Source organism: Malaclemys terrapin, chromosome 10 (genome assembly GCF_027887155.1).
Source record: "Malaclemys terrapin pileata isolate rMalTer1 chromosome 10, rMalTer1.hap1, whole genome shotgun sequence".
NCBI lineage: Eukaryota > Metazoa > Chordata > Testudines > Emydidae > Malaclemys > Malaclemys terrapin.
The window spans coordinates 71,373,985-71,401,625 of NC_071514.1; the positions used below are offsets into that span (position 1 = coordinate 71,373,985).

The 27,641-nt window shown below is 43.0% G+C and overlaps 2 protein-coding genes across 3 annotated transcripts in view; one reads left to right on the forward strand and one right to left on the reverse strand.

The window, feature by feature from the left end:
• Positions 1 to 4: 4 nt before the first annotated feature.
• LYRM1 (LYR motif containing 1) lies at positions 5 to 16,351 on the forward strand. 2 transcript variants are annotated; one of them, XM_054040996.1, is made up of 4 exons: positions 5 to 84; positions 10,403 to 10,561; positions 13,088 to 13,180; positions 16,005 to 16,351. In XM_054040996.1, the coding sequence occupies exons 2-4, from the start codon at positions 10,403 to 10,405 to the stop codon at positions 16,119 to 16,121; spliced, it is 369 nt and encodes a 122-aa protein (XP_053896971.1). In that variant the 5' UTR covers positions 5 to 84; the 3' UTR covers positions 16,122 to 16,351. The 2 variants fall into 2 exon arrangements, with proteins under 2 accessions (XP_053896971.1, XP_053896972.1); XM_054040997.1 differs by lacking the exon at positions 5 to 84 and adding an exon at positions 93 to 174.
• Positions 16,352 to 27,078: 10,727 nt separating this feature from the next.
• The window catches only part of DNAH3 (dynein axonemal heavy chain 3), a 117,987-nt gene continuing 117,424 nt past the window's right edge, over positions 27,079 to 27,641 (reverse strand). The window contains exon 62 of the mRNA XM_054040941.1: positions 27,079 to 27,576. Coding sequence (XP_053896916.1) covers positions 27,223 to 27,576 — 354 coding nt within the window. The 3' untranslated portion in view covers positions 27,079 to 27,222. The remainder of the gene's footprint in view (positions 27,577 to 27,641) is intronic.

Here is a 27,641-nt window from a genome sequence, read left to right on the forward strand (position 1 = left end):
CGGCAACACGCAGCAGAGCGTCCCGACGCTGCACGTACAGTGAGGGAAAGAGAGGGCAAGAAACCTACTCCACTCCCGGCCGCGGTGAGTGGGGAACTCTATGCTGGAGCGAACCATTGCGTGAGGAAGGGGGGAATTGTGAGGAGGAGGGCTATAGGGCGTTTGGTCCTGAAGGTAAATAATGAAGGGACGATAGAGGGGAAAGAGACCGATGCTGGGATGAAGAGAAGGCCTAAACTGGTATTTTGTGAACAGGTGTTGCCAACTTCCCCCCAGCCTCTTACATTGGTACAGTCCAGCCTGAAGGCGCCTAGGGGAGTAACCAGTGGGGTGCTGAGCGGGACCCGGGAACAGCTCCCTGCGGCCTGGGGGAGGGACTGGCGCAGAGCAGGAGAAGGGGGCTGGGGGACGGTGGGCGCTGCCTCTTTGCTAGTGTCACCGAAAGGGCCCGCTCTGGCCCTGCTGGGGCGGGTAAAGCGGTGGTGCTTAGCCAGGCGGCCGGGACCCCCTGAGGGGCCGCCAGCAGGTTTCAGGGGGGCGCCAGGCCGGGCAGCGTTAGCCTCGCTGGGGCTCAGGGCAGAGAGCTGACGCCCCACCACATGAAGCTGAAGCCCGGGTCCCTGAGCCCTGCCACCCGCGGCTGAAGCCAAAGCCTGAGCAACTTAGCTTTGTGGGGGCCCAGGCAATTGCCCTGCTTCTTACCCCAATGCCGGCCCAGGCCTTTATATGCAGAAAACCAGTTGTTGTGGCACAGCTGGGCCACAGAGCGTTTATAGCATGTTGGGGGGAGGGGGGCTCATAACATAACATAAGAACAGCCGTACCGGGTCAGACCAAAGGTCCATCCAGCCCAGTATCCTGTCTACCAACAGTGGCCAATGCCAGGTGCCCCAGAGGGAGTGGACCAACAGGCAATGATCAAGTGATCTCTCTCCTGCCATCCATCTCCATCCTCTGACAGACAGAGGCTAGGGACACCATTCCTTACCCATCCTGGCTAATAGCCATTAATGGACTTAACCACCATGAATTTATCCAGTTCTCTTTTAAACTCTGTTATAGTCCTAGCCTTCCCAACCTCCTCAGGTAAGGAGTTCCACAAGTTGTGACTGCACTGCATGAAGAACTTCCTTGTATTTGTTTTAAACCTGCGGCCTATTAATTTCATTTGGTGACCCCCTAGCTCTTGCATTATGGGAATAAGTAAATAACTTTTCCTTATCCACTTTCTCCACATCACTCATGATTTTATATACCTCTATCATATCCCCCCTTAGTCTCCTCTTTTCCAAGCTGAAGAGTCCTAGCCTCTTTAATCTTTCCTCATATGGAACCCGTTCCAAACCCCTAATCATTTTAGTTGCCCTTCTCTGAACCTTTTCTAGTGCCAGTATATCTTTTTTGAGATGAGGAGACCACATCTGTACGCAGTATTCGAGATGTGGGCATACCATCAATTTATATAAAGGCAATAATATATTCTCTATCCTCTTTTTAATGATTCCTAAGATCCTGTTTGCTTTTTTGACCGCCTCTGCACACTGCGTGGACATCTTCAGAGAACTATCCACAATGACTCCAAGATTTTTTCCTGACTTGTAGCTAAATTAGCCCTCCATCATATTGTATGTATAGTTGGGGTTATTTTTTCCAATGTGAATTACTTTACATTTATCCACATTAAATTTCATTTGCCATTTTGTTGCCCAATCACTTAGTTTACTCAGAAAGTAAAAGGTTGAGAGCCCCTGCTGTAAAGGCCCCCACGCTATCCTGCACCCAGTGGCCTCTCTAGCTCCAGCCAAGCTGGGCAGCTTCCCAGGGTGGCCACTTTGGCCCGACTTCCCCTCGGTCCTGGCAGAACTTGGGCCAGGCCAACTCCAAGCAGTGCTGTGCCCATGTGCACCAGGTCCAATGCTACTCATTCAAATGTAGGGTTGCCAACCCTCCAGGATTGTCCTCCAGGAATTAAAGATTGATTTTAAATTAAAGATGTCATGTGAGGAAGTCTCCAGGAATTCATCCAACCAAAGTTGGCAACCCTAATCAAATTACCTCCTGTCATAGAAAAGTAGGCCCTCACCTGCCTACGGGTCTCCGTGCAGACAGGGTAATGGGTACTCCTGGTGCCTAGAGAGACTCCCATCATAGAGAAGCATCCAAGAATCAGCTTCCTGCAAACTTAAAAATGGGGATTCCTCATCTTGCCCTGAGCCCAGGGGCTCATGGTTCGGCCCTGTGGACCTTGCTGCTTGCACTGGTGGAGGGTCCCTGTGCAGGGCCTCCTTTTCCTGTTTTCTCCAGGTTGGGGACCATAAGGCTAGCAGATTCCCGATTCCCTAGAAACAGAGGTTCTTGCAACCTCCCCGCGTGGATAAAATTACACCCACTTGAAGTCCTACTTCCACTGCGGGTCCCAAGAACTATTTCGTGGGCCAGCTCTGAAGAGTTCAGTATAAATGAAAGTGAGGACTTTTTTTTTTTTTTTTTTTTTTTTTTTTTTTGGAAACATTAAAACTGAATGCATATATTTAAGCTTTTAAAACACTCTCTAGTGCTGTGGTTCTCTTATTGTGGCCCATGAGCCAACAGTAGTCTGCAGAGCACATCCTGGAAACATTTTGAGAACCAAGCACTGGGGGAACAAGAGGGGAGATAGTGCATGAAAGAAGCTCACTTATTAAATGAGCCACAGAATAAAAAAAGTCAGAATCATTACTCTATGGCAGGGGTCGGCAACCTTTCAGAAGTGGTGTGCCGAGTGTTCATTTATTCATTCTAATTTAAGGTTTTGCGTGCCAGTAATACATTTTAACGTTTTGAGAAGGTCTCTTTCTATGAGTCTATAATATATAACTATTGTATGTAAAGTAAATAAGGTTTTTAAAATGTTTAAGAAGCTTCATTTACAATTAAATTAAAATGCAGATCCCCCCCGGACCGGTGGCCAGGGCCTGGGCAGTGTGAGTGCTACTGAAAATCAGATTGCGTGCCGCCTTCGGCACGCATGCCATAGGTTGCCTACCCCTGCTCTATGGCATTAATATTTATACCTATTCTTATGTTTGGGAACTGTTCCAGTGTTAGGAAATCTACTTATTTCTCTTCATGCATTCAGTTGCCTTTGGCTTAGAGCCAAGAAGCGAATAAGGTGCATCAATCTATACTTTACTTCATGTTCACATTCTCATATTTTATATGCCTCTATTATATAAGTAAGGTCATACAAGGATACTTAAGATTTTATTCCCTGGGCTAAATTTGCCACATAGCATTAAAACTCTCTTCTCTGATTGTGATAACTATTAAGAACCAAACAAACTAGGAGGGGGTGTGGAAAGTTAAAAGCCAAGAAAACAAGCCATGCCATTTTTGAATTGGTAGCAAAGTTAAATTGATATTGCCCTTGACTGCTTATGACCACTGTATGTTTTCAGTGTCAGGAGAGGTTTAAAAATATTTGAAGCAATAAAATTCCTTCCCCTATAATAGCCTGAATAAGGATTTTTCTCTTTAGTGTTTCACTTTTATTAGAAAATACAGGGTAGGATGCAGGATCCACATGTGCTACTTAGACTGGACAAACCATCAACAATTCTGAATTGTCAAACTCAAAATTATTTGTAGGATTAGTCCTGGACTAGATCTTTTCCATTTATTCACATGTAGTGCTGCATCAGTGCTATATTATAGTGTGGCTACTGCTACATGTTGTGGAGAATCAATTCTTGGTTCTTTCCATTTGGGTGAACTTATATAGAAAGCCAGTTTTAAAATCTAGGCCATTGATTTACTATTTGAGTTGCATTCTTCTTGCTTTCAGTGTTCCTTATGCTTTCTGGTCAAGGGATTATTCAATACTTAGTGAAAGTTTAAAGCAACCACAGTTTGATCTCAAAGGGCTCAATACTGCATGTGGCCCCTCTTCACTTCCCCTTTTAGAATTCCCACTAAAGTCAATGGGAGTTCCAAGTGCAGAGAGTCTGAGTGACTCAGAAGTGTTGAGTAACACTTGGGTCACATCTGTTTTAAAGCTGAAACTTCTAAAACAGAATTCAAAACCAGGCAAAACTTCCTGTGTTCCAGTTTTCATTACAAACTGGTCACGTAGGTCATTTTCACAAAAAAAGTACACAAATTTATTATTGTAGATGGAAACAATGAGAAACTTTTGGGTCAAATTCATCCTTAGAGTAACTCCACTGAAGTCAACAGGGACCATTGATAAAGTCAATGGGGTTACACTAGGGGTGGATTTAGGCCTCTGGTTTTGTTTGGCTTTCACCCAGCACTAGGCAGAACTTGGTGGCTTTGAATTTTGCTATAAATTTGGAGACTGGCTGAAAACAAAAAAAATTGAAGGAGTGAGACCTTTCAAAGGTGAAAACCCAGCTGAGTTGCCAGCTGAATGCATTGTTTTTACCCAGCTGATGCAGCCACGTACAGTGTAGCTATTCTACAATGTTTGTAATGCAAAAGATTAGATGGGAGAACCTAAATCAGTTTGATTTTTATGAGAAGAAAGATAGGAAGTGAATGCTGGATTTTGAGATTTTAATATTATTGGGGAATGCTATTTCTCAGTCATCCCAAGAATCCTTGATCTCTTCTCTTCTCCCAGACTCACAGGAGCTAACTGTTACAGCTGTTGTCCCTTTTGGAAATTATGAGCCCAATTCGACCCTTGTGTAAATCCAGGGGCTTTACTTCAATATGCTTACACCAGGGATTAATTTGTTTTAGTGACTTAGTTACCACGGATAGCTGTGAAATGGAGTGAATGATTGCATGTCACATCTACCAGCTGGAGAGAAATTGTGGGTTGCCACTTAGCTAAGTGTTATCACTGAGCTCTAAAATAAAAAGCTTGATACACAGTTCTTGCATTTTTTAAATGAACAATAGCCCGAGAGTGGTATTAAAAATACAATGGTACAAGAAGCCGTCACATTCAACCTGGATAGAAACGATGTTGTATAGGTTGTTGAAATAAATTATTTATTTCCATTATAGACATCTGATCAATTTTGATCCAATAGACTATCAAATAATTTATCATATTCAGAACTCCTTGCCAGTAGCAAACAGTCAAATAGCTGATGATGTGAAAGAGAAGCTATGCTGCTCTTAAATGTAAACATTATATTTGACAATATCAAAGCTGCTGTTTAAACTGTTTCCTATAGAGTTATATTTTTCCCCCAAATAAATATAGTGTCAGCACCAAATCAAGTGTTTGGGCAATATTAATGAGCATCCAGGTTAAAAAGGATGTAGAAGAAGAGATCCATTGTTAAAGTTTCTATTTCCTCTTATTAAAATACTACTTAACACCTTTCCTTTCTTAAAATCCTAGGTACATGCTAATAGATTTGATACTTAAAGTCAGTGGATGATCTTTGACTTGATAAGGATGGACAGAAGTAAATAGATTTACAGCTAAATTATGGCTGTCTTAACACAGGTGCATTGTGGGGAGTAGGAAGATGCAGAGCATCTTCTCCCTCCAAGCATGTTACCCAGGAGGCCTTTGTAATTTGGCTGCTTGCATTTGAGAGGCCTCGCTCATCACTGCACCTCTTCCCTAGCCCCTAGTGTGGCTCAGGCTCTATGCAATAGGGGCAATACAAAGACAGGGTTTTTACATGTATTTATGTAAAACACATCATCTAAATTCCATGGCATTCTACACATGGCAAAACATTGAAGGTTTCACTACGTTATTTAATGTTGGACCTTAGGGTCAACTGTACTAAACCCTCAAAGGAATCTGTATTTGTTTTTGAAAGATATATTCTTAGGTTTTAAGATCTACAAGATTATTTGTTTTAATTGTCAACAAAAAAGTTTACATTTTCAGCATCCAGTAATTCATTAACTACTCAAGGTTTCTTTGCAGTTGTGGTTTCAGAGAGGTAGCGGTGTTAGTCTGTATCGGCAAAAACAATGAGGAGTCCTTGTGGCACCTTAGAGACTAACAAATTTATTTGGGCATAAGCTTTCGTGGGCTAAAACCCACTTCATCAGATGCATGGAGTGAAAAATACAGTAAGTAGTGTGTACACACACACACAGATGGGAGTTGCAGTTTTGGATACAATGAACCATCTCATGCCCCTGATCTGCCCGCTGATAACAATGGAAGTTTGCATACTGATCAAAGGCATGATATGGCCCAATATCTCTGTCTTACAAGATTGTTTTCAAAACTGCTAGTCACAGCACCCAACAAACACTTTCTTGAAACTGCAGGCTGACACATTTGGTGCATCTCCAAAGACACAGAACAACACAGAATCAGATCAGGTCTGGCCTGCAACTCAACATTTCACTAGTGATTTTTATATACATACATATATACACACACACCTTTGACCTTTTCCTGGTTCTTTTTTTGTGAACACCACCTGAGATTTGTATTGCTATTATAAAGTTCAGCCAAAACAATAAGGGGCCAAAAACTTTGAAAACACATGCCCGTAGTTAACCTTTATAGGCCACATTCTGCAAAGAAATAAATGGTGTGTAAGTTAAACAGTGGTTGTAACTATCCCAAAAGGTGTGTTAGTGGTACAGTGGTGTTACCTCCTTCCACTTGGCATACAGTGGGTGTGCAAAACACTTCTGACTTACATACCAAGGAGACAAGTAGCAGTTAAGTAGCAACTAACAAACAGGAAGTGTAAGATAAGGTAGGGTCCCCTTACCTCACCCACCTAGTCAGAGTAAGCTGTTACATGACCTTTTATTGGACCAACTTCTGTTGGTAAAAGAGACAAGCTCATGTTCAGCTATGTGTAGCTGGAAAGCTTGTCTCTTTTACCAACAGAAGTTGGTCCAATAAAAGATATTACCTCACCCACCTTGCCTCTCTAATATCCTGGAATCAACATGGTTATAACAACACTACAAACAATTATATTACTCTCCTGTTAGTGGTATTCCTGGTATTTCTCTCTATCCACTCAGTGTATAACAAATATACTTTGCACATCCACTGAATCCTACATCAGTGCAAGTTACATTACTTGACCACTCCCTCTTAGTTTTTGACCAAATTACACCCATCATTAAGAGACTTTCATAAGTGTTGGACCCTCTTACATTTGAGACTAGATTCTGGGATGATTTACAGTGGTGTAAATTCACTTTAACTGTTGACATCATGGAGTTACTTCAGATTTACATTGGTGTTTCTCAAATCAGAATCCAGCCATAGTTTGGATTTTGGTGTATTTGTTCTTATAACTGCTCTGGGAAGTGGGAGGGCTTCCTTGAGCTGGTCTACACTTGGGGGGGAGGGGAAATCGATCTAAGATACCCAACTTCAGCTACGTAACTAGCGTAGCTGAAGTCAAAGTATCTAAGATCGAATTACCTAGGGTCCACACGGCGCGGGATCGACGGCCGTGGCTCCTCCGTTGACTGCGCTACCGCCGCTCGCTCCAGTGGAGTTCTGGAGTCGATGGTGAGTGCATTTGGGAATTGATATATCGCGTCTTAATGAGACATGATATATCGATCCCAGATAAATCGATTGCTACCTGCCGATACGGCGGGTAGTGAAGACATACCCTTAGTTAAGATCATGTGTAGTATCTACTTCCTCTTTTGTGCATCTCTGCAGGAGCTGGGTACAATCTGGCTGTTACTGTTAGAAAGTGTTGCTTAAAATGAATAGTCGGAGCTGCTGATTAATGACCATTTTTTAAAATCTGGCCAGTGACTTTTACAGGACACCCATATTACTACCTTCCTCTGTCTGCTTCATTGCATATGTCAACACGCAGCCTACTTCTACTCCAACAATGCATAAACAAGGAAATCAGTAGAACGGTGTTAACTCCAACTCCATGGGAAACAGAAAGGAGAAAAAATTCAATGTTTGTTAAATGATAAAAGAATCAGTGGGAAGAGGAATTGGTTTGTAAACAGCTAAGAGATTTCCAAACTTGGGAGTACACTCCCAAGTGTACAATGTGCAAAAAAAATAGCTGGCAGGGCCAGATTATAGCATATGTACTAAAGGTACATGCCTACGTCCCAGCTTCTGGAGTCACATGATGAAATTAGACAACTTCTCCCTCCTCCTCCCTGCCTCCCCCCACCGCCCCTCCTCCCTCTCCTTCCCTCCCAAAAAAGTACGTTTCTAGCCTTCATGCTAACAACGATAACCTCTGACAACCTGATCCGAGTGTATCTATTACAATGATAGGCCTCCACAGCCTGCCAATAGCTCTTGCATGGGTGCCCCCTGCAGCTACCTACAAGCAGAGATGAGGCCATGGGGCCACAACACAGGGGCTCCCATCTGGGATGAGCCTATGGTTCTGGATTGCCTTAATGCCCTATGGGTAACTGGTCTTTTCATGTTCTATGTAAACTAATACAAACTACAGTATAAGAACGGCCATACTGGGTCAGACCAAAGGTCCATCTAACCCAGTATCCTGTCTTCTGACAGTGGCCAGTGCCAGGTGCCCCAGAGGGAATGAACAGAACAGGTAATCAAGTGATTCGTCCCCTGTTGCCCATTTCCAGCTTCTGGCAAACAGAGGCTAGGGACACAGTCAGTGCTTTCATTAACTGAAATGGAACTATTTATGTGCATAAAGCTAAGCACGTATGCAAGTGTTTGCAGAATGGAGGCCTATATTCTGTGTTCTTGTGGATGTTTGTTTTCTTGAATCCGCATAAACACATTTAGCGAGACCTTATATGAAAAACTTTTAGTTATGCACAAAGAATCATTTTTCTCTCTAACCAAAGAGAGAATGAATAGTTAAACGTTTTACATCTGTTCCTTCCAAATAAATAAATACATAAAAAGTAGTAGTATCTAGTAAGAGCAAGAACATTAGAAAGACTGCATTATGTCTGTATTCCTGAGACTCCCCGATGAGTCATGAAACAAAAAAGTTAGTCTTTAGTTCACAGAAATTGTTAGCATAAAAAGAAAGCACTGGGCAACAGTATCCGAGGGTGAAATTCGGCTTTCTGGTTAATGTGTGCAGCTCCCATTGATTTCAGTGAGAGAGTGCTCAGTAAGTGCGTGTTTGAGGGCACAATTTGGCTGTACTGGAAAATTGTTGATAAAGGCTAGTTGACAGTGTAGCTAATATTCATGTGGAGAGCTCAACTACTTCAGATCTCATGGGCAAGTGAAAGTAATTCAGAATATCCTCATGCTCTCCAAAATACCAGTCATTGTCACACATGCTGGGAACATACTCACCAGAGTGTAGGTCTCTGACTTCAGGGTAGAGTCAGTCACAGAAACTAGAGCTACCTGGTGGTCAAATGTATCCCGAGATGCTAACAGTTAATGTCTCCCCACTGATAGTGGTTTTTCCATGTATGCATCAGAAGCCTTTGCTTTCACATACTAATTTTGTAGTGTTGCAGCATTTTACATTTTTGGACAGTGAAGTGTCTTTGACAGTTTTGCAACTCAGAGGTTTGGAATTCCTGAAGCTGCAGTCTTATTACTGCAGATCTGATCAGCAGTGGATTTGGCTCAGGGAGGTTAATGGCTTGGGGTGAAATGTTGGCCCTGTTCAAGTCAATGGCAAAACTCCCATTGACCTCAGCGGGGCTAGGAATTCAGCCCTGATTTCTAACAGTCCTGAACATCTGCACATTCTGTTCAGTTCAATGGGCAGCATGGCTGCTTAGCCATTTGAAAATCAGGTCATAATTGACTTGTCAGAGTCCACAGAGGGAGCCGTGGGAGAGCCAGGATTAAAACACAGAAGTTTCTAGCTTTTAGTCCAGTGCTCACGCCATGCTACCTCTGTTATCTTTAATTATTGCCACACTGTAATACATCATCAGAAATGGTGTTATGAACATGAGAAACATCTTGTGTTCCACAATATCAATACTTTTTCCATGTGTAGTCTCAAGATGCTTTGCAAAGGTGGGTAAGCATTATTATACCCAATTTACAAAGAGGACTTGGATGAGAGTTTAAGTGACTTGTCCAAAGTAAGACGCAAGAATAGAACCCAGGTGTCCTGGATCCAAGACCCTGATTTAGCAAAGCACTTAGGCAAGTGCTTAACTTTAAGCACATGTATAAATCCTGTTGATGTCAATGAGAGTTAAGCATGTGCTTAAGCTCTTTGCTGAATAGGGATAGGCTTAAATACATGTTTAAATGCGCTGCTGGATTGGGACCTTAGAGAGTAGGCATTTTTCCTTTCTTATATAGAGTGTGAATGTTCCCAGGGGTTGGCAGGTAACCATTGTTTACAGCTATTCCACTTCATTTCACATTACTCAGCAGATCTCAGAGAGGAAATATTTGTAAAACTAATTAAAGATTGTGTGAAAAATGTACATATGTTTGGTGGCCTTTTATAAACCCAAATGTTTATTTCTTTTCTGTTTTTTTCTTAAGATGACACCAGTTGCACGACAAGAAGTTCTTGGCCTTTACCGTAGGATATTCAGAATAGCCAAAAAATGGCAGTCTGCATCAGGACAGATGGAAGACACTATTAAAGAGAAACAGTACATTATAAATGAAGCCAAAACCTTATTCCAAAAAAACAAAGATGTAAGTGCATCTCTGGCTTTCAGAGTTAATCCGTGATTCATTCTTTGCACCCTGTTTTGTTTCAGTGGTTGGAAAAACATTCACGAGAGAGTTGAGTTCCCAAAATTGTCTCCAGTTTGGAAATTTATAGAAATGTAGGGCTGGAAGGACTGTTGCAGATTCAGGGTTAACTGTACCTTTGACCCCTGCCCTGGTCCTCCTTAAGGACACCCAGTTAAAAGGTTTCAGGCTCCCAGCAGTCAGCTCTCTCAGGCAGAGAGAACATATAAAAACCAAGCTCCTATACACATGCTAAAAGCTTACCAGAGGTCACCCATCAGTCTTATGGGGTCCTGATAAGTCCTTCCAACCCTTCTGTAAAGGTTGGGAACCCCCCTTGACACAGGGTTCTGTCCACTTACTGAATCAAAAGAAGGCCCAGTGACAATTTATACTCAGCCTTTTTATACAAAAAGGCCTTTCTTTGTCTGTTGGTCTCTGAAAACCCAGTCTGAACCAGTATGTGCAAGCCTCCCCAAGGGTGGTACATCTGGAGGTATTTACAGCCCGAGTGATGCACCTTAATCCTCCCACCCCCATTTTTATTTCTTGGAGGAGCTGTGGTAACCTTCCCCCCAACAACTTAATACAATATGGTCCCCTAGATATTGCATGCAGTGTCAATGTTCATCACAAGGACCTTCAGAAGTCATCTAGTCAAGCCCCCTGCAGGACTAGATGCACACCTAGACCATCCCTGTCAGGTGTTTGTCTAACCTGTTCTTAAAAGCCTCCAGTGATGGGGATTCCACAACTCCCTTGATAATCTATTCCACTACTTAACTATCTATATAGTTAGAAAATGGTTCCTGATATCTAACCTAAATCCCTCTTGCTGTAGATTAAGCCAGTTACTTCTTGTCCTTCAGTGGACATGCAGGTCAGGTCAGTTCACTGTCCTCTTTATAACAGCCCCTAACATATTTGAAGAGAGTTATCAGGTCCCTCCACCCCAGTCTTCTATCAAGACTGAACATACCCAGGTTTTTTTAACCTTTCCTTGTAGATGAGGATTTCTAAACCTTTTAACCTTTTTGTAACTCTCCTCTGGACGCTCCAGTTTGTCCACATCTTTCCTAAAGTGTGGTACCCAAAACTCAACACCGTACTCCATCGGAGGTCACACCAGTGCCAAGTAGAACAATTACCTCCTATGTCTTACATATGGCACTCCAGTTAATACAACCCAGAATGATATTAGCCTTTTTTGCACTGTTGGCTTATATACAATTTGTGATCTTCTATAACACCCAGATCCTCTTTTGCAGTACTGCTGCATAGCCAGTATTCCCCATTTTGTAGCTGTGCATTTGATTTTGCCTTCCTAAGTGTAATACTTTGCACTCGTCTTTGTTGAATTTCATCATGCAAGATCTTCAACTCCTTATCTGGATATAATGTAATTTAAACCTCCCCAAAGAAGAAATTTTGAATCCCTCTAGTTTTCTTCATTAGTTACTTTAGGAGGTTAGAAGAATCTAGAGACCTTATAAGAAATTGCCAAGGAGGAGGAAAAAAGTTAGCTGCAAATATACTGCCTGTGGAATTGTTGTCTGAAGCAGTTTTGGATCTTTACTGATGCTTTTGTCTAGCTTTCTGAACTGCTTTGATGGCATGTAGAATTCTGTAGCTCCTTCACCTGCTGATTTTGCTGATAATACAGTAATTTTTGGCACTTTCTTTAAAAGGTTTTTTTTCTATAGAAAGTGTGCACAAAGTTTTTAAGCAATACAGTATTTAGAATTTAAAAGCTCTCCTTCCTTGCACAGAGCGCACAAACATGCGGACTTCAATGGTTAGCAATGATGCTTTTTTGCCTTCAACATATTAGAGTCCCATTTTTATGTGGGAATTGATACCACTTGCATTCACTTTCTAGATCTTGTTTACTATTGAACTTTTTACACAACACCTTTATTGACTTCAGATGAAGTTGTACTCATGGAATGATGGCAGGCCATGGCCTAAATGTTTTATATTTTTCTCCAGCTCCTGTATAGATATATGTAAATGGCTCAATTTATTTTTGACCACTAGTGTTCTTTCCATAAGTGTATTAATTTACATGTGCCTCTTCTTTCTACAGATGATACTTAATTAACGTGTTAGAGTAAAAATCTCCTCAGATCCTCACAATAAATCTAAGCTCTGATAGCTTGCTCTTCCTCAAGGCTCCTAGCTCTCAACAGTATGAGTTAAACTGCTGGATGGATCTGAGTGGAATTTTACCTTTAATGACTTCTCTGGACATGAAGATAAGTCAATGCACGCACTGGCTTTCCCAAATTGTTGGGATTGTCCCATGATCTCTGGGAATGGTATGACATGGCAATGAACTGGAGAATCATTCTAGCTATGTTGCTAGGGACAAGGAAATCCCTGTCCTACTTTTAAAAATAAAAGTAAACAAAACAAAAAAGTAAATCATGTAGATGTGCATCATTTACACCTGAATTAACAAGTACTAATTTCTGCACTTTCCCTTAGCTAACAGATCCAGAGCTGATTAAACAGTGTATAGAAGAATGCAAGGCAAGAGTAGAAGTCGGACTTCACTATCAGATTCCCTACCCAAGACCTGTGAGTGTGAATCCAGACACAATGTCTACACCAGTGTGTATTTAGTCCCTTATTCAGCAAGCAGTGGGTGTTTTAGTTAATGCAATTTTAACTTCCAGATGAGTGTTCATAAAGCTGGTAATGACAACAAATCTAGTGTGTGCAGTGTAGTTGTAGCCATGTCAGCCCCAGGACATTAGAGAGACAAGGTGGGTGAGGTAATATATTTTATTAGAACCACAGAGGGCTCGTCTACATGTCTGAGAAAGGTACTCTGAGTATCACAACTAAATGCAAGGAAAAGACAAGCCTGGGAGGTTACATTCATAACTCTGCTAGACACTAAAAATCGTGGACTGAATAGAGACACTGGATTTATGGCTTATTACAACAATCAGTAATCCACTAATCTCCTTTTGTTTTATGACTGCAGAGGTGTTAACGGGCCATTCTGCCTTGAGTGGTCCCTTAGAATGTGCACTAAACAATCTGTTCCACCTTGTGACCCTCACAGTACCTTTCCTAGACTGGTGGAAGAGCTCTGTGTGGTTCAAAAGCTTTTCTCTCTCACTAACAGAAGTTGGTCCAATAAAAGATATTACCTCACCCATCACAGATCTAGTGGTTCAAATTGTTTCCAGATGAGAGATTAGAAATAGTTGGCCTGTCAACTTTTGAGCAAATGCATAATCATCATCATAGGGTTTTTGTTTGTTTGTTTTTGTAGCCTACACTGTGAATCCTAGTTATATTAGATCAAGTCTGGTTTTGGGGAAGTGTGTGGGGGGGTGTATCTGTGGGTCCTTTTCCACTCCTCCTCCCACTGTTCTGGAAATGATTCATTAATGAAAGTGACTTCTTTAAACATGGAGGTTGCTTGTTGACTTGTTTAAACATAGGCGTTGTAGCAGAGTCCTGTGTTTTGTTTCCCTGTCCAATGCGGTTTCATTTATTTCAGGTGTGCTGGCCTTCCTTCTTTCCTTTGTCATCCATAGAGACTTCCCCTCTATTCCTATTCATTACATTTCACCTACATAGGTCTCTCTCCTTTCAAGCAGATCCTAATATAACCCTTTTTAGCTGAACCTTGGGAGGGTTTTGACATTTATATTCTCCAGGGGATCAAACACCTTGCAGGATCCAGCACTAGAAAAGCTGATACATATAGATTAGTGGATCTTTAGAGTGTGTTTAAATTTTAAGAATATTGCTGCTTCACTGAGTGATTTTACTAATATTTGCATTTTAATAGCTATCTTTAAATCTTTCATCCTCGGAGACAAGAATGTCTGGCTATTTACACCTACCTCTTCCAATCAATATGGGGACAGGGGATTAGCTGTATGGTTCCCACTAACAATTTTATACTTACCTATGAGGTACAAAGACTTTCAAAACTAAAAGCTTGTCACCCATTTCTCTGTTTGTAGACTCAGTGACTAATTGGGCTTTTCATATGGTGCATATTATCACTATAGACCGTATCAGCAATAAGGCAGTAAGTAGACTTTGAGTATGTAGCGCTTGGGGTTGGTTTGTTGCTTGCTACGTGGTTAGTAACAAAACATAGCCACCTTTATTGTTTTTACTCAGGAATTTATGGTATATCTTACTTCCTTCTCTGTTGGTTTGTGATCTTATACTTTGGTCCCAACTCTTCTGATAAAACTGTAAATCTGGATCCCGTAAAACTATTTTACTGGAATATCCTATTCAATACTATTTCAGCAAATGATGTATCATTATAGTTTGATGTTAAACTAGAAAACACAATGCTACAAAAGGCTGTAATTTAAAGGACTGGGTTGGGTACACAGCTATTGTATACATAGGGTCCTACCAAATTCTCAGCCATGAAAAACGCATCATAGACAGTGAAATCGAGTCTCCCCTCCCTGTGAAACCTGGTCTTGTGTGTGCTTTTACCCTATACTATATAGATTTCATGAGGAAGACAAGCACTTCTCAGATTGGGAGTCCTGACCCAAAAGCGAATTGCAGGGGGATCGCAAGGTTATTTTATGGGGGTTGTGGTATTGCCACTCTTACTTCTGCACTGCCTTCAGAGCTGGGTGGCCACTGAACGACAGCTGTTGGCCAAGCACCCAGCTCTGAAGGGAGCACCCTGCCAACAATACCATACCATACCACCCTTACTTCTACGCTGCTGGCGGCAGCTCTGTCTTCAGAGCTGGGGGGGTCAGAGAGTGGCGGCTGCTGACTGAGGGCCCAACTCTGCAGGCAGCAATGCAGAAGTAAGGATGGCAATACCATACCATGCCATCCTTACTTCTACGCTGCTTCTGGTGGTAGCTCTGCCTTCAGACTTGGGCTCCCAGCCTGCAGCAGGTGCCCAGCTCTGAAGGCAGTGCCGCCGCCAGCAGCGCAGAAGGAAGGGTAGCAGTACCACAACCCCTCTTACAATAACTTTGCAACCCCCGCAACAACTCCTTTTTGGGTCAGGATCCCCACAATTACAACACCGTGAAATTTCAGATTTAAATAGCTGAAATAATGAAATTTATGATTTTTTAAAATCATATGACCATGAAATTGACCAAAATAGACTGTGAATTTGGTAAGGCCCTATGTATACAATAAACACGTAGGGCTTGCAAGTTAAATGTAATTGTAATCAACTGGGAAATAGGCTCTTCTGATAGAAATATAAGTAAGTAACCCTGGTGGGTAGGTATCTATTCTCTCCAACATGGGAGGAAATGGTTTCCAAGTGTGAGTGAAAACATTGTAAGAGTCCCGCTATCAGAATGTCTCCTGATCTCTGAGTGGGGGTTCAGTTTATCAGCCTGCACAAGAACTTTTAGCTTTATTTTTGTGTGTGTAGATTCATCTGCCTCCTCTGGGTCTCGCCCCACAACGTGGTCATGCATTTCGAAACCAAGAAAAGCTGAGGAAGCTTTCCAAGCCGGCCTACTTGAGATCCTACGATGAAGTTTCATAACACACTGTCAAAGTGTGGTGCATATTATCACGAACTGCAGGACAGACGTGTCTCGTGTATGCAACTGTGAATGAAACTGTGTGCTTGATAGTCACTTACACTCTTCCTGATGCCACAAGCCTAGCTGATTCAGCATGTACGATCAATAGGGATGTATGGAAAGTGTCTTGTATTTAAGATTCAACCACTAACATCAATAAAAATAACAGCTTTTAAGGAGTGAGATCCGACATGAAGATTACTTTGTGAAGTCAGGACGAAGCATGGCAGTTCTTAAATTGTATGTGAATTTGTAACGGGGTATAATGGAGATTGGCAAGCGAATTATAAATGCTCAATTGCATTTTTAAATCACTACCCTGCACCAGGATCATCCCAGGACAATGTCTCTTGAATACAGAGGGAGCTTGGCCACCACACCATCCTGTGTTAGGATGCAGCATGCACTATTTCCAGCACCTGGCTAGGACTGGTGGATGGTCTGGCCCTGCTCTCCCACCCCTTCCGGAGAGACTAGCGGCACAGTAGGTGCAAGCCTCATGCCATCCTTGCACTCAAGCAGCCCAGGGCTTGTCATTGCACTGGGTTGCTACATCCTGGGGGAGGAGGGGAAGAGACCTTTTGCCTTCTCCCCACCTTCCCTTTACAAAATGCACAGTAGCTGAACACAATATGGCCCATCACCTGGTTCATTATATTTCTGCAATGACTGCAGGGCTGTACAATGGCTGGCGTTTACTCTGAATTATGGAAAACATTCTAGTGTCTGTGCTTCCTGCTGAAATTAAATTGTTGCTTATAGAGGGGAAAAAACAAAACCACAGTTCTTTTTTCCCAGAGCCTCACTACAGGGGCAGAGTGAAGGTTATTTGGATTTAATTTAATTTTAATTTAATTGGGCATTTTCCTGCTTTCAAACATTTGAGTCTCTTCCGTTTACTTTAATTCTACATTTCCTGGGCTGCTAATCCATGTTTTCCCAATCATTACTACATTCTTGCAGTGTAGTTAACTCAACATACAGCTCAGGGTGCAGATCAGGAACTATCTTGAGAGCTTTTCGTCTGGGAATTTAATTTTGGCTTGTTTTTTGCCTCTTGGGAATATTTATGCCCCATGCAGGAGGGAAGGAGTTCTTCATGCCCTGGGATGTTCTCTCCTCCCCCCACCCCGTGTGCCTTCGTGGCTCTTCAAACTTATGTCTTGCTATTCAGAGGACGGAAGAGTTAGAGGTGTGGAGGCAAATAAGTGGAATCAGAGGCCAGGGAACAGGGGAAGGCAGGATTAGCAGAAGGTTCAGTCCTCAAGCCCCACTTCATCCTCCCTTTGCCCAACCAAGTTCTCCTCCTCAACCCTGCATTATCGTTCCTCCCTTCCCGGCTCCTGAAGGGCTATTATAGTAGTAACAGACAGGGCATTTCTCAGGATAATGAAACTGGCTTGGATAGCCTGATTCCTTCCTACTCTCTCTGGCTCTAGTCCATAAAGACAGTTATTCCTCAGTAATTATTAGCTGGGAAATGCCCCACAGCTGGTGCCAAGTATGTAAAAAGCCATTTGCTGCTGGGAACATGTGGGGTGAAAACCTATGACACACAGGGACAGGGGGCAGAACATTACAGAAATGAATCAGAACAGACTGAAATAACATTGTGGGATGGGTTTGTTTCTGAATTTCATCCAACAAAATCAGATTCACATCGATGAGTGTAGCAAAATGCACTGTCCTGAAGTGTCCCTTCATGATGCAGTGGGGTATGGTGGCAGTTCTGCCTCAATTTCCCCTTAGTGTTTCACAACGCCACCTCGCCACCAGTGCCGAACAGGCTGCTGCAGTGACTTGGCCCTATACCTAAGTCCACCCCTTTTGGGAGGGGTATTGCTCCTGTCTTCCCTCCTGCTTCAAGTGCTCTTCTGCTCTCCCTGTGGGCTCAGCTTTTGCCCTTCCCAGGCTCTTTTTCATCTCTCCCCTCAGCAGTGACAGATTAGCCACTGGGCCGACAGGGCCCAGGCCAATTGGTGACCTGGAAAAATGGGTACCCCCAAGCCCTGACCCCCCAGCAGGAGCACCAAGTGGGGCGGACAGGGGTGCCGGACAGGGAAACCCCCCGTGCCCCAACCCTGTTCCCTGGCAGGAGTGTTGGGTGGGGAAAGTCCCTGCACCCCAACTCCGGTCCTGGCAGAAGTGCAGGGCGTGGGGGAAGTTCCAGCACCTGGACCCCAGCTACGGCCCTGGGACTGGAGGAGCTCTAGCTCCCTGCTGTGGCCTCAGGGCTGAGGGAGCTCTCCCCCCCCATCCTGCTGCCATGGCCCAGGGCCACATCAGGGAGTGAAACAGGGCTGCTCCAGTCTTGGGGCTGCAGTGGGTGGGGGCAGAAAGAAGCAAACGAGTTGCAGGGTGGCAGTGTGGGGGGGGGGTTGGAATGGGGCAGACCATGGGAGGAACAGGGCAGGGCCGTGGGGGAATGGGTAGAATGGAGTGGGGCTACAGGCAGAAGGGGTGGGGAGGGGCCCCCCACTTGCTCTGACCCAGGACCCCACAAAACCTTGTGCTCTTCTCTCCAGTCAGCCCTTCCCTGCTGGACTTCCTTCCTCTTAGGTCAACCCTGTACAGGCATAGTGAGGGCAGACTAAGCGCCAAAGGCCTTTGGTGCTTAAAGGGGGAAAACAAATATGTAAAACTGGTTATGTGGAACAAAGTAATATTGATGACTATCCAACTCATTTGACTGAAAGTCCCATAACGCAAACTGAATTATGATCATGAGGTCATTCAGATGTGTTTTAAGATGCTAAATGGTTATGAATTTGGTATTTCCTTTCCAAATACCTGTGACATCTAATGACAGCTAAATCCCCTCTCAGTCAGCATTGGGGCTGGTGTCAGCCTGACCCACATGGCATCACTCTGATTGGAAGGTGAAACTAGCAAACTTCAGTCCAACTGGGAAATTCTAGAATTTCCTTACTGCGATTTTCTCCCTTGGGTAGAGGCAGGCTCTCTATAGCCTCAGGTTTTTAGCTCTTCCCACTTCACTCTGGTCTCAACAGTATCTACCAGGGTCTGATCCAATTCCCATTACAGTCAATGGAATGACTCCCATTGACTTGAACGGTAGCTGGATGGCACTCTTGAACAGAAACAGCTAGATTCATCCCTGACAACTCCTTCAAAGGCAGCATAAGTAGATTTACACCAGGGATAAATTGGTCTCAAGCCTCCAGGTTTGTGGTTTTTCCCTGTATCATAATGATGCCACAGTATTTCTAGCACCGTGATCCCTCACCCCGTTCTCTCAGTTGGCGTGTCGAGACAGCATGAATATGATCTTATTAAAAGAGCTCCAGCCACCCACGTTGCAGTAATACTGCCAGTTACTGAGAACTTATGTTTTCAATAAAGTGCTTTTCAAAACTTGGGTGGTTTGCTTTGTGTCATTTCCCAGGTGCATTTCCCACTCTCTCTGTGGGAGTTTATCAGCCCCCTTTTCCCAGGAGCAGATTTTGTTACTAGAACAGTCTTGCAAGGAGTTGCGTGACCTCAGCTCCCATCAGGACCTTTGTCCTCTCCAGATTGGACACATATTTTGTAGTTCTAAAGCCCAGAGTTTTTCTTTCAAAGTACAATATAGAGTTCTTTGACAAGACATGCATAGACTGGTACAATGTTATTCCTATATAGTGGTGGTTTTCAGCCTGTGGTCTGCAGACCTGACAAACTATGTCTAAGGGGTCTGTGAAAGGTTGTTGTTACCATAGTGATTTTGAACTTGTGGTCCATGGACCCCTGGGGGTCTGTAAAGTATGGTTAAGATTTCCCAAGGGATCTGCATCTCCATTAGAAATTTTTTAGGGGGTCCACCAATGAAAAAAGGTTGAAAAATCACTGCTATAGTCTCCCTTGGACAGCTTCTTCTTCAGAAGTTTAATTAAAGCATCCTGAGTTTTCAATAGAGTTTGCACTGCACTGGACACAGCCAATCAGCACACATTGCTTCCTTAATTTTCTGTGACTTCCTTCAAGTAAAGCCTGGCGCTTTTCAGTTGATAACTTACCTTCAGGAGATAAATTAGAATAGAAAAGCCCCTGCCAGAGTAATTTGACACGCTTTCAAATAAGGACCTGAATCAGCTGCCTGAATACACTGATGAGTTAACTTGTGGGCACTGCAGTGGCAATTTGTTTGCATGACATTTGCCCTTGAAGGTCCAGTAACATCCTCTACACTGGTCATTCCTTTAACTCCATCACTCCTCGGGCTATAACTTATGACATATGAAACCAAATTCATTCCTTTTGTAAGTGGGTGCTACACCATATAAGCAGATGGTCTTCCACCCACTTACAGTATATGGCCAGTTACCTTTTTATGGATGAAGAACTATTAAGCTTCAGTAATGGCCTAATCTGTTCCAGGGAGAGAGTCATAGGTCTGGTCTACACTAACAAGGTAAGTCGATCTAAGTTACACTAGTAAAGTTACGTAGGATATGTAACTTAAGTCGAAATAGTTTATATCGACTTACAGCGGTGTCCACACCCTGCTATATCAATGGGAGATGCTCTCCCATCAGCCTGTTGAGTCTTCACAGACCAACTAAATCAATGCCTGCTGCATCAATCACAGCAGCGCCGATTTAGCCTGCAGTGAAGACAAGCCCGTAGCAATAAGAGATGGAAGTGACTTATTAGGTCATCTGATCTATCCTCCTGCTAATGAAAGAGTGTTCCCTAAACTACCTTTGTAGAATCAGGGAAAATAAAGGTGATTTCAACACTCCTCTCTGGAACATATTTTTAAAATTGAACTCAACCTAAACTTTAAGTTTGTACTCTCAAATTTTTGGGCACACAATTTTGTACACACATTTTTATAAAACTTGGATCTGCCTTAGGAGATTGGGCAATTTCAAATCACATACCTCATCTTTGTGACATGCATAAAACTAATGAAGACTTGAACTAAGTGCCAGTGGGACAATCTGCTATGCACAAACTGAAAGTTTACTTTATTTCCATATACCTGTGATTTCACCTGCAAGAATGGTAATGACAGGATTCACTAGCCAAAGACTCCAGCATATTATCCATAGACAAAAGCACCCCATGGAAAGCCAGCCCCATGCAATTTAACATTAGGCACTTCACTTCAGAAAGAACCTCCATTACATTTTCACTTTTGTGCATGGGAATTTAGTCTTTTAGCAGCCCAATAAACAGTTTGGAGAGCAACGATAATGGCAGTTCGTTTCGGAAATGGCCTTTTATACCAATTAGAAACCGGTAGGTTAGTTTTCAGCTGCTGACCCTGCCTGGCTTTCAGGAACATTAGTTTGGAAATCATCTCTGCCATTTCTGGTGAAGGCATAGCTACTCCTTGAGTTTTCGATAGTGTGCTTCTCATTTAATTTTCATCAGCTTTGAAATGCAGCCAAGAATCATCACTGGGGCTGGGCATCTGTGTTTTGCAGTAATTACAGGCATTTCTTTGTGGTTTGTTTACTGTGAGTCTGACTGAGAAATGGAAGATCTGGATGTGGTTTGAGGAGTAGTCCCAACACCAAACACATTAGTATTAATCATTAATATTATTACTAGGAACTTGATATATCTGCAGATATTTCTTGTCCTGGCTTAACCACAGAAGTAAATCCTGCCTGCCTAACAGTGGTGTTATTTACATTTGCCAAGAAGCCATGCCAAACTGTCATTCTCAATGCAGCTCTAGATAGTGCTGACATAGATAAGTCACAGCTCACAAAAGAAGGATGCAAAGCAGAATTTCAGAATACCCTAGAAAATGTCTCACAGGCAGATATCCCCCCAAGGGGAATTTCATCACCTCCTCTCTAACAGGAAGAGAAACCCAGTGTAAAGTCATCACATGCTTCTTTAGTAACCTAGTAATCACCAACAAAATTAACTCAGCCATTCCCAATCTCTGGTGAAGGGAATGTTGCAAGGGACACAGTCACACACACACCCCTTTAGGGAGTTATTACATAGCCAAACATTTTGGTCACACTTGTATAAAAGTTTACAGAAAACTTTGAAATACATCTCGTTCAAAACCAAGTTTAATTTTTTCTAGGAGAGGCCTCCTCCCCCAGATCAACTAAGATCACTATCTATTTAGAATATTAATAGCAGCAAGGAAGTTGTTCACAAGAAATAGCAGCAAAGAAATGCTAGAGCTCACAAGTATCAGACGGGTAGCCGTGTTAGTCTGAATCTGTAAAAAGCTCACAAGAGAGCTCTCTAGAATTACACTATGGTTAAATTAAATGTATATTAAAAAATTGGATCCACAAACACTAAACAAGAAACCTCAAAGAGGAAAGCTACCTGCAATGCTTGTAATGATTTGAAGATTTGTGGTATCAGCCTTAAATCACATATTTAATTTTAATCTTTAAGAACAGATTCACTACTACACTAGAGCATTGGAAAGCAGGCAGAGCATACTGACCAGTTAAGCTGGGTTGAGTTACTTTGCATCTCCAAAGAAGGAGAAAGTGTCTGAAGCATACTGGCGAATCTGGCTCTTAGTCTGCAATGGACTTACTGATTTGGGTTGTGTTAATGAGACTGGCCCTATCTAAAGGTGGCTGGGGAAGCCCAGTCATTGGGTCCTAATGTCTGTGTTTTAATGGTTCTTGCTGTACTCCATCCAGCCTCATTTCCCCTGGCAGTGCTGCCTTGCTATGCACTGGGGTCACTGCAGTTGTGCCACAGGAAGCATTTCAAGCCCCACACAGCAGGCGACTACAGAATCTAAAGCACAGTGACAGCTGAGCCAACTAATCCATAAATGAGAATTCTCAACACATGGGTCCAGTTTCCCTCATGCTACTGACTTATTACAACCCATAGAATTGTTGCTTTCAAATTACTGTAGAGGAAGGGTGGTGACTGGTTATGTTACCTCTGATATCACAATGTCCCACTAAGCGTTACCTGAGCGATTGACTTAATAGTGTTTGTGGCATATAATCATAACAATTAGGTTATTAATAATAATTATTTTATCTAACGGCAACCTAATTTATTCAAACAACAAGGATTCTGGTGGCACTTTAAAGACTAACAGATTTATTTGGGCATAAGCTTTCGTGAGTAAAAACCTCACTTCTTCAGATGCATAGAGTGAAAGTTACAGATGCAGGCATTATATACACTGACACATGGAGAGCAGGGAGTTACTTCGCAAGTGGAGAACCAGTGTTGACAGGGCCAATTCAATCAGGGTGGATGTAGTCCACGCCCAATAATAGATCTCCACTTGCAAAGTAACTCCCTGCTCTCCATGTGTTAGTATAATAAATGCCTGCATCTGTAACTTTCACACTATGCATCTGAAGAAGTGAGGTTTTTACCCACAAAAGCTTATGCCCAGATAAATCTGTTAGTCTTTAAAGTGCCACCAGACTCCTTGTTGGTTTTGTAGATACAGACTAACATGGCTACCCCCTGATACTTGACACTAATTTATTCAAATATAGTCCGTGCACAAAATTTCAACTAATTTTAACTATATGAACCGTTCAAAGAGTCTGTGTCATTCCATTATTAAGCTCATCTAGGACAAAGAGAAGACTGATACAGATAGTAAGTTTCTTAAAGGACCCAGGTTTTAGTTAAAGTCATATCAATTCATTGCTTTATTTATAATCCTCAGAAATTTAGTTCTGTACACAAAGAGTGTGTGTGTGTTAAGTTTCAAAAATACAGTGCATCTTCCCCACCCTGCCTCAAGTGCAAAATTGAACTCCAGTCTTAACTATGAAGTCATGACCAGTGCCTCCATAATACTGAATAAAAAGCACTTGCATCAAATACCCATGTTTAGGGCCCTACCAAATTCACGACCATGAAAAACACGTTACAGACCGTGAAATCTGGTCTCCCTCCATGAAATCTGGTCTTTTGAGTGCTTTAACCCTCTACTATACAAATTTCACATGGGAGACCAGCATTTCTCAAATTGGGGGTCCCGATCCAAAAGGGAGTTGCAGGGGGGGGTCACAAGGTTATTTTAGGGGGGTCGCAGTATTGACACCCTCACTTCTATGCTGCCTTCAGAGCTGGGCGGCCGGCAAGCAGCGGGGGGCCAGAAAGTGGCAGCTGCTGACTGAGGGCCCAGCTTTGAAGGCAGCAGTGCAGAAGTAAGGGTGGCATGGTATGGTATTGCCACCTTACTTCTGTGTTGCTGCTGCGGGGTGCGCGGCCTTCAGAGCTGGGCTTCCAGTCAGCAGGCGCCACTCTCCAGCTGCCCAGCTCTGAAGGCAGTGCTGTAGCTAGCAGCACAGAAGTAAGGGTAGCAGTACTGCAACCCACCCTGCAATAACCTTGCACCCCCCCCCCCCAATGTACCAAATACCTGTATGCTATACTGTATATAATGCATCAAATGCTTGGGTATAATGATACTGCATCAAGTACCTGTGGCTATTTTTATAGAGAACAATATTATACAAAGTGCCCGTTACTCACTTCACTTACCTGTATATATCATATCACACTTAAAATATGTGCATTTTACATCCAAATTATTCTTATAACAGTTAATAAAATGATAGTGGGCAATGTTTTATGCTGTTTGCTATACTCTGTAGGCACAATGGGCAAATTCTTGTGATAAGACGTGGTGAGACTTAATTAGCCAAGACAGCATCATTTAATGATTAGGGCATGAAACTAGGAGCTAGGAACATCTGAGTTATAGCTCCAGTTCTGACATTAACTCACTACCTGGCCTCAGTTAAGTCATTTAGGTGCCAAAAGTAGGGCAGCCAAAAAATTAAGAGTCAAAAAATTAGCAAATGCCTTTGAGAATATTAGCTCTGCTCTCTGAGTTCTGTTCCCCCTAAATCTAATCCAAGCCTCATGATCTGTAAGCATACAACTCACGAGTCAGCACACCCTCTGGGGGCTGGGCATGGCATATCCAGAGCTCCTCCCTTAGCACTTCCTGCCAAACAGCAGTTCTGGCCTAGTGGTGTTGCTTGTTGTGACTCAGCCCTCCAGCCAGGTCAGAGAGTCCCACACATACAGGGTACACTACTGGGGTACCAGTAGTCCTATAAATAATAATCTGGCAACTTCACATGAAACCATCAGTCCAAGTCTGGACTCATTAGTTCTTACCCCTGTAGTATAGTGGTGGTGGGGGGAGGGGTTACAGTAGTCCTTACTCCTTGTCAGCAGGGGTTTCTGCTCCTCCTTCCTCAGCAGACTGGCAGAGGAACTCAGGCCCTCCCTCTCTACTGGGTTCCAGTCCACAGACCCTTGAATAGGGAGACAAGGCCCAACTGCACAAGGGCTGCCCCCTCAGACCACTTCCTTGCTCTACCTTGGGCTTTTGCCTCAGTCTCTTCATGGGTTCTCAGCATGTCAGTTCCAAAACATACCTTTCTTTAGAGAGGCTCCATCTCCCAGCTATCCCGCTCAGCTCTCTGACTCCCCCAGGCTTCTCCCACTGAGCGAGAACCAGCAATCTGCTCTCCTTCCTGAGTAGGGCCTAACTGAGCCAGGCTCAGGCCTTTTCACTCCTTCCTCCAGGCTTAACACCTACTGCAGGCTGATTGCGCCCACAGGCCCTCATTAACCCCTTCTGGCCCAGTGTGGGGTTGGTACACACCCATCACAGATCCCCCGTCTATCTCAGCAGGGTGTTGTGGGGAGTAATTAGTTAATGACTGTGTAGCTCTATGAAGATGTACAGCACTATTTTATTTTTAATTAGTTTGCAAAGTACTTTGAGTTCCTTTGATGAGAGGCTCTAAAAAAACACCATAGATAATCAGGTTATGAATTAAACATATGAGAGGGTGGGCTGAGGAGGTAAGGCCTAGCTAGCACGGGGAGAAACTCTACTGCCTTTCTACTGTGTATGGTCAGGTAAGACAAAGAGAAAATCGAACAGCACTCTTAATGATACTTATAAATTATATTGAAACAGAAAATGTAAACATGCTGAAGCAAGCATATGCCTCGGGCATGCTGAAAACCATGCACATGCTGTCTCGGAGACACAGAGGCTTATTCTGAAATTCTGGGGCCTATCATCATCTGCTGTAAATGATCATAGTTCCACAATGCAGCTATGACAATTTACACCACCGAAGGGCCTGTTCTATTTGTTTGGGGGCAGACTCTATCCCTGTCTCTTCTCTCCCCAACCTCCACATTCCTAGGGCATACAAGGACATGCATGCAAAGGGAAGACAGGCTATAGGGAGCCCACACAGCAGTAGGCAGATCCAGTAAGGCCTATTTTCACAAGTAATGGTTGCTGGAGGAGAGCATCTAAATCTCTTTCAGATTAAGCAGCCACCTAGGCCCTGATCCTGCTCTCGTTTCAAATCAATGGCAAAATCCCATTCGGCAGGTCTGGGCCCCTAGTTCATAAGTGGGGAATGGGGTTGCCAATTTTGGTTGAATATATTCCGGGAGGTTTCATCACATCACATACTCTTTTATTAAAGATTTACTTTTAAATACCTGGTATCCAAAGGGTAGCCGTGTTAGTCTGAATCTGTAAAAAGCAACAGAGGGTCCTGTGGCACCTTTAAGACTAACAGAAGTATTGGGAGCATAAGCTTTCGTGGGTAAGAACCTCACTTCTTCACTTGCATCTGAAGAAGTGAGGTTCTTATCCACGAAAGCTTATGTTCCCAATACTTCTATTAGTCTTAAAGGTGCCACAGGACCCTCTGTTGCTTTTTAAATACCTGGAGACTCCAGGACAATCTTGGAGGGTTGGCAACCCTAGTAGGGGGAAGCTAGGCAAACTGCATGAAGGTTTGTGTTTATCAGGATTTCACAAGGTCAGAATGATGTGGATTGTACAGTGAGTATTCTCTCTGGGAATTCTGCCCACTTTGATCTACAGCACAGCGAGGCCCAAGTCTTTGTAACAGGGTTTTGTTTTAATCAGTCTTCACCCTACTAATGCAAAATGGCTGAAAAGCGAAAGAAATAGGAAGCAGAAATGTTTAAAAATCAGCAATAAACGCTGCTGTAAAAAAGAAGTGTGGCTCCAGGAGCATGAAGTATGTCTTTTAATTATAAAATGCAGGTATCTTGACGTACATAAAGTTAATCATCTAACTGGCATAGTGCTGCCACACCACGATTTATCCAGTGTTTCTGTGGCTGGTCTGAAGGGAGCTCTATTGGGAGAACATAGTTAGTTGAATGGCCTGTAGTGGACAAGGTACCTCTTCTTGCACTTGTCTTGTAAACAGGGCACGAGTAAATGTTCTCATGCAGAAATGTTGAACTTTTTCCAGGTTTCAGCCAAATTACAGGCATAGAATCATAAAGGATTTTTGGAAGTGATTCCCCAATCTGCATGGTTTCTCTGTCCCAACGGGCACCTTCTAAAAAGAGTCCTTTCACATATGCCCCATCTTCTGGCATTTCCTCCATGCTGTGTTCCTGTCTTGTCACCTGGAATGATTAAATAATTGGCTTTGGTCTCCTCTTATATCCAGAATATATTTACTCGTGGAATC